The sequence below is a fragment of the Poecilia mexicana genome, unplaced genomic scaffold, assembly GCF_051168715.1.
Source record: "Poecilia mexicana isolate PSO_F unplaced genomic scaffold, ASM5116871v1 scaffold_2, whole genome shotgun sequence".
In the NCBI taxonomy this organism is placed as follows: Eukaryota; Metazoa; Chordata; class Actinopteri; order Cyprinodontiformes; family Poeciliidae; genus Poecilia; species Poecilia mexicana.
In genome coordinates this window covers 10,782,263-10,790,000 of record NW_028263371.1, presented here as the reverse complement: position 1 = coordinate 10,790,000, position 7,738 = coordinate 10,782,263, and the positions used below count along the sequence as shown (strand labels likewise).

Here is a 7,738-nt window from a genome sequence, read left to right as displayed (position 1 = left end):
AAACAACACAACCAACGAGTCAACAGCTTGAAGATCCACCTTCTGCAGCTCTCACTCAAACTAGTTTTTGTCACAATGTGACTTTTCCCGTCTCCAGGAGTTTTAGAACGCTCTCCTTTACATCCTTGTTTGAGCTCATTGAGGTTTTCGGAAACTTATTATCTAAATTGGCATTTCAATTAAGTCAAGGTGTGAATTTTGGCCAGATCGCTGCACACTGTCTTTCTGTTCTTATTCAGGGGTCCCTGTGATTGGTTGAGTGAGATAGTTTGAGCATCACAACTCTCGTGCTCTTTGAATGTACTGGAGAACTGTTTTTCGCTGCTGGTGATTTTGTAGCAGTAACCTTGTATAAAATATTAAAAACAAAAACAGCTCTTGCTAAAATCTTCCTCGTCTGACTTGGCTGCTTGTCTCTCCACAACCTGCCTCCACATTCCCAAACACGATGCTGTGAAATGTGGCCAAACATCTCTAATTCAGACCCTTTGCTCTCTTATGGAGAGATTTTTCCAGACTTCTCGCCACATTCATTCCAAAAAGAAATCTCTCTTGTACGTTTGGCTTCTAATTTCTCTGTTGTTACTAAAATTTAACATGAAATCGGAATCCTGTAAAAATCTAAGATGTGGCTTTTGAGGTGATTTCATTAGTGTGAGCATTGGTTGGTGAAGCTCTTTTCTCCTTGGCATCTTGCTAACACACATCTAAACTCTAGACTTTGTGTTTCTTTTAATTAGCACCCTCTGAGTGAAGCAAAAAATGTGGTTAGTTTTGTTTCCCGATCAATCGATCAATCAATCAACAGTTACAATAAGCGCAGCATGCTAGACGTAGCAGAAGAACGAGCCACTTCTGTCCTACCTGCAGTCGCGCTGGAAGCAGTGAGGGCTCGATTCAGTCCGGCGGTCTGAGTCAGTCCTGCAGGCTGGGAGCTGAACCCTGCGGCCGGAGGAAGCGACCTGGTCTGAGCTCCAGCTGGAATCAAAGACGATAACATCCACTAGAACTCACAAAAAGCTGACAAGTGATATTCAAATGATAGGTTGCTATTGACGCCAGGGCTGACAACAACATTCCCACGTGGAGATTACTCTGGAGGCTCCTGCTTAATTCAGCCAGCAGCGCTAACCCCACCTGCTGCCTGTTGTCGTGTCTGCCCCGCCTGGAGCTGCTTCACCCTCCGGAGGTGAGACCTGCCGTTGTAGTGCAGCTGGGCCTGAGCAGCGGAGGTCAGCTGCAGATTACACACCTCACACAACGAGTACGTCCCGCCCTGGCCTGCAGGAAAACAGCAGGGGGGAGACGGGTGGAGGAGGAGTCGGAGGGGGGTGAGTGTAGCTGCAGGAGAGGTACCAGGAGATTTAACGCACTATTAATCCTGGATCACAACTATCACCTGGGGATGGAGTCTGCTGGACGGGGGGAGGGAGGGCTGAAGGTGTGGGCGTGTCCATTAGCTCCTGACCCATCCCTCCAAAGGCAAAGATCTGCCTGCTCTCCAGAAGCAGAGACGGGCTCAGTGGCGTCTTCATCACTACGAAAAAAACAGGAGAAATGGCAAAACATATATAAATCTGTAACAAAACCGCTTCTTTGTTTGGTAATGTTTGAGCTCGGATCCATGAAGGGTAGAGGAACAGCTGTCATCCTGACAGAAAAGTCAACATTTCAATCTCAAGTCCTTTCATGTGCTGATGAAGAATAAATTGGGTAAAAACAAAAACAGCAACAACGAAACAATGCTGACAGATTTGCAACAGCGACATCTGACACAACTCCGCTGAAGACAGCATGAGGGTGAAGGTGACACCAACCAGCACTAAATGAAGGCTCTCTTTGAGACAGAGCGGATGGCTAATCCGCAGACAGAAGGACAGACGGGAGTGCGGACTGAATGACACCGGATGCAACAAACCCTCAAAGCGAGAGTGATGAAGTAATGAGTAAGAGGACAGACGAAGGGTGACATATGTGGACATATGTGCATGTGGGTATTTGTGTGTCCTCATGTGTGTTGGTCAGTCCGTGACTCTGTCCATCTGTCGTCCCATCAACTGTGCCAGGTCACATGACCGCTGACGGACACACACACATACTTCCTCCCATTTGATCTGAAGGTAATTTTAAAATTTAAACTAGAACCGCAAGCAGTTATCAACGGGTCCCAAGCCCTTTCCCAGCAAATTTTAAATTATAGTTCTTACAAATCGTTATCTTGCTCGCATTCGGTTATTTTCATTTAAAAACGCACGGCCTCCACTCACCTTCAACACGACTGTGTCACGGATACATGTTAGAAAGTAATTCTCTGGTGATTTATTAACCTTTACATGTTGCAAACGAATTGTTGTACAATTTCCAAGTTTTGTTTGCTGTTTATTTTTCAAGAAAGCAATCACACGATTGAACTGGCTCACTCAAAAGCCACTCATTTGAGAAAGAGTAGAAATGCATACAAACCCTGGTGGTAAATATTACGTTCGTGCAATTGTGTTTGTAAATTGGCCTGTTGGGGTTTCAGTATCCAAAGCTGCTGCAGAGCCTCAAAATCCAGCCTAAAGACAGATTAGTTGTCTGCAGGCAGTGTGAATGGCAGACAAGTAAACTTAGTAGTTCTGGAAACTTTTTTTTGTCTGCTTTGCAGGAAATGAGAGGCTTATCGTTTGCCAAGCTTGTCGATCAGTAAAATAACCCATAAGCTGATTGGTTAAGATACTTTAATTATACAGTGATTGATCAGGTAGTGGATCAATCCACAAATCAATCTCAACAGACTTCCACTGACTCTCCATTCCAGGCTTTGTTGGAAACAGTAAAAATAAAGCATATCCAGGAGGAAGCACAATGTTTTTCTTTTTTCTCTTTCTCTCTATTGTGTAGCAATAGCAACAACAGCAAACATTAGGGCTATTCAGCAGTTCTGTTAGCGCAGTGAAAGTAAAGTAAAAAGAAGTAGGAGGCGCCCAGGTTTCCACATCCCAGGACAACGTCGACTCCCTGTAGGAGCGTAGATGTTCCTATTACACTGACAGAGTATGTTTCAATAGATCAGCATATTCAAAAATAAGTGCATCACAAGTAGTGGAGAAGTTCACAAGGTTAGAAAAGGTTAGAAAAAGAAACGCTGAGTGTGCACTCCATGAAACTAACACCTGATAATTGTGTGGATGTGCGAAGTGTAACGGCTTCGTCAGGAAGAATGGCCGGATTTCAAAGCATCTAATCGAGTAAAGTCACGCTGGAGCTCGAGCAGCAAGGCTGAATTTCTAGGCACATCGGAACACAGGACAGAAATATATTCGTTTTCTGAAGAGATTTGTGCTGCTCTTGCTCCTGATGTCCCAGGGATATTTTCAGGATTCTTGTGTTGTAAGGAAGAAAAAGAAAAAGCAATCATCTGCAAGCATTTCATCTGCAAACAAAACGTGCTTGAAAGGCCAATCGGATCTCTTCTGCAACCGCAGAACAGATGAAAATGAAGTTAGAAGAAGCACAAAAGGAGGAAGAAGCTTCAGGAGAGTCCAAGTTAACTCTGAAGTATTTACTTATCAGTAGCATTTGATCTAGTCTCCCAGTAACATTGGTGTCTTTGGGTGTCAAATTGAAATCCTGTAGTGTTTGTAATGAACACAGTAAAAATGCCAATGTTGAATTAACACCCAAAAGTGTCTATAAGTGTCCAAGTCAGCAGGTGTTAAAGTAACACTTTTGAAAGTGTTAAAAGATTAACACCCATTTTTTGTTAAATTAACATTGGTCTATGATACTGAAATGGCTTTAAGAAAAGCTAAACTTTCCATTTCTGTGCATTGTTTTGAATATTTTCCACTGGATTTGATTGATATTGACACCTTGTGGGTCAATTATTTACTTTTTTAACACCACATTATGTTTTGTGATCAACACTACACTGGTGTTACTTTTAATATATTTTAACACTAACACCATTGTAATGTTAATGTGACACTCTGTATTGTTGAATTTAACACCAGCTGACTTGGACACACATAGACACTTTTGGGTGTTAATTCAACACTGGCATTTTTACTGTGAAGTTTTGTTTGACTCATCAAAATCTTTTAACAATTGTTTTTAATCTTCTGAAGATTAATTCTATATACAAAAGCTGATATGAGATGGTTTATTATTTAGTATAAAAGATGGAATTGCTTCAGTTTTCTCATAACCTGCATGACTTTTTTTACTGCACATTAAATTAAATTTCACTTACCCAGGAAGTAGAAAAAAGTATTTTTATTTTTAAGAAACAGGAGTCAGCCGAAGTTCTCAGCAGATCAAAATTTTTAAAAAAAATCCCAGCGAGGCGTTTTCATTTCACGACTTTTACAGAAAAATGTTAATAGAGGCGCAACAAAAGTGAAGCTTGAAGAAACAAATGACAGTTAAATCAATATGATTTCATAACCTTAGACTTGAATGCTTCACAGATTGATTTAACCTCAGAATAAATAATAAAACCCAAAATCGAGCATTCAGGAGGCTACGAAGTCATTTTATCCAATAACGTTCCGTTGTGTCTGCAAGCTTAAACTTCCCTTCACCGCTCCGTGAATCAATATTTTTAAAACCTAAACGTTTCGACTCAAACATGAAAACACAGAATAATGTCTGATGAAGTTGAAACATCATATTTAGTTCAGTTCTTCAGTTATTTTTATCATGCAGGTATTCCAGCTGGTCATTAGCATTTAGAGAAACTCTGCAGATGCTGGTTAATCTGACACAGTGATGAATTAGCTACACTTATGCTCATACCTGTACACACACACACACACACACGCACACACACACACACACACACACAGACCATCTCAGAGCCAGCTGATGCTGACATCAGCTTCAGCAGAGGAAGGATTAAATATAACTGCTACACTGAGCAGAGAATTACACACACACACACGCACACACACACACACACACACACACACACGCACGCAAGTATGCGCACACACAGCCGCAGAGGTAAATACAGGAGCTGAAACACACTGCTGCGCACAAAGTAAGATTTAAACAAAGACTCTCGGTGAGCAGAGCATTCAGGATTAAAGTGAAGTGAAATGTGTGCATTTACCTTTGCCTTCGGTCCTGTGTGTGAGTCTAATCCAGGCTGACCAGGCAGTCAGTAATCAGAGAGGCCAGCTGTGGGTTATAATCCCATACACACACACGCACACAAACACACACACATGCACAACAGCCAAGCAACAATGTAATTTCTGCCTGTGGAGGAAAATGCTGAAAAATCTTTTCCAGCGGTGCTTCTCAGTGGCAACTTCAAAGCAGCAGCTGACTGAGTTTTAGCCTCATCTCAGTTTCTTTCATGTTACTCTTAAATAGAGTTCATCTCCTCTGTCCCGGCGATGATCCTAGGCCACCCTTTGACGGCTAAATCCAGACGAGGAGAACTGGGATCAGTGCATTTAAGCACAGCAGTATGAATGAGTCAAAGCTGACGCCTGCTCATTTCAGTCGAAACTTGCTCACACGATGGAAATTCTTGATTTCTGTTTTTTTTTTTTCTTTTTCACTGCAAACACTGACGAGAAGGCGTCCCAGACTGCACTGCAGGAACATTTAACATCATGCAGGAACTCTTTCACCTCAGCACTACATTCCTCTAAAGTTCATGAAGAATGTGTGCTGACAAATATCTCAGTTACCTTTAAACGCATGTGTTAAAAAACTCAAACGTCAGTGTTTTACCCGCTCACACCAAACCTATATTCCAATATTTTTCTTTATTTTGTGTGTTAATTGCTGCGCTTAAGGGAATAATTCTTTATATTCTGACAAATGAACAGCACAACAAAGTACAGGCTGTGTATCTAACAAACTTCGCTATGCTGACAGAACATAAATGAGTTTAGCATTTAAAAACAGGATGTAAATTATACCAAGACACTTTAGGACAATGTTTTCCTGAATGTGAAAGCAAACATATACAGCACAGACATATAGTCTTCGAAACTCTTTCCTGTTTTAATGCAATGTCTGTCATCTATATGCACTCATTTCCAGATGTTTTGGCTTTTCAGTCACCTCCCATCGTTAATCCAGAGGGTTTCATATGATGTCAGCCTGTCCCTTGCAGCTTGAGCAGCTTCAGCTCCTCTGAATGTGCTTAGGGGAATTTTTGGCTATTTGTCTATTTGTGGGGTCAGGCACTGATGTGGGACGTTAAGACCTAGCTTGCACTTGCACTCTCTCTAAATCATCCCAACGATCATGAAGATTGTGTGTAGTTCCTCCCTGGAACAGCAAGGGACACAATGTTTCATTAAAGTTGGTTGAATTAAATTGTCCTACACATCTTGGTATGCTGAATGTTTAAGTTCCTTTCAATGAAACTACGGAGCCAAACTCCTGAAAAAACAACCGCATACAGAAAGTGACAAACAAAAACATAACATAGAAATCTGTCTATAGCATTGAGAATATAACAATTTAACTTTGTATTAGTTAATTAATGTCAGGAATAGATGGAGGTTATATTTTGCGAAAAGCAAACCTTTACAAAATATAAATAAGAGGCAACACTTTATTTGATATCTGACATTAATATTGCTGTTATGGCACTTGATCTACGTCTAACGATGTTATAAGTATATAAATATTCCTTTTCCGACTGTAAATAATAACACAATTGGCATTGCCTCTGCTTTAGTTAAACACCATGCAATCCTGCACTGCGTCTCTATCCTTCTCACATAAACAACCAGCAACAACATGGAAATGAACAGTTATTAATATCAGTCCTGTTTACTTATCGGACCAATACCGATAAAGAGATGATAAACATCAGTGGATATCAATGTTAATACCGACACATCACTGCCAGGATCGGTAGTTTTCTGTTTATCTTTGAGTAGTTTCCATGTTTATTTGTTATCCTGTTTCCCTGTGAGTCTCTGCGTTTCCACGTTGATTGTTCCCAGGTGTGTCTCGTTCCCTTGTTTACCTCCCTTGTATTTAAACCCACCTGTTGTCTTTGTCTCTTGTCGGGTCCTCGTCTAACGTCTGTTTCTGTCCCCTGTGCTGCCAGTGATTTTTGGATTTTGAATTGTTCTCCTGATTAGTCATTAAATCATAATTTTCATCATGACTACCTGGTTTCACCGGCGTCTCTCTCACCACTCACAACCACACAACATGACAATCACTAATTTTGCCTTCTGAATTTATTGACTCAGAAAAATAAGAAATGTTAAAGCTGATCAATATGAACCTGGTTGCACCCACAGCAATGTCCTGGTGACAAAGTTTGGAAATCACAGAGCAGAAAGGAGAACAGCTTTCCTTGTTAGATGTCTTATCTTTCCCTGCTGTGTATTTATGTCAGAGGAGTGGGCAATCAGGCTGAATGCTCTGGATCCTGCTGGTGTTAAAGATAAAAGGACAGAGGGCACTAATGTATGGCACAGTTCCCTGAAAGAGACTGCTGTCCACAAAGACACACACACACACTTACACACACATCAACCTGAGGGAACGACAGGACAAAGAAACTAATGGAAATGTGACAAGACAGAGAGGGGTCTGAGAGTGGCTCGCTCACCCTGAGGCCTGGAGCTGGTAATAACAGTGACCAAAGACAAACACACACACACCCTCACACACACGCAAACTGAGCAGAGCAGCGGCCAGCAGCAGCAGAGATGCTAGGACAAACTACAAGACACAGTTTGATGTGTATTCCTGTAGGATTCCAAGATAG

At 41.4% G+C, this 7,738-nt stretch overlaps 1 protein-coding gene across 2 annotated transcripts in view; it reads right to left on the bottom strand.

Moving 5' to 3' along the window:
• Positions 1-7,738, bottom strand: part of znf385b (zinc finger protein 385B) — a 63,443-nt gene that overhangs the window by 35,160 nt on the left and 20,545 nt on the right. For both annotated transcript variants that reach the window (XM_088010613.1, XM_088010621.1), the window contains exons 2-4: positions 1,400-1,537; positions 1,138-1,281; positions 865-978 (exon numbers count right to left, since the gene is read on the bottom strand). In XM_088010613.1, the coding sequence (XP_087866739.1) occupies positions 865-978; positions 1,138-1,281; positions 1,400-1,535 (394 nt within the window). In that variant the 5' untranslated portion in view covers positions 1,536-1,537. The remainder of the gene's footprint in view (positions 1-864; positions 979-1,137; positions 1,282-1,399; positions 1,538-7,738) is intronic.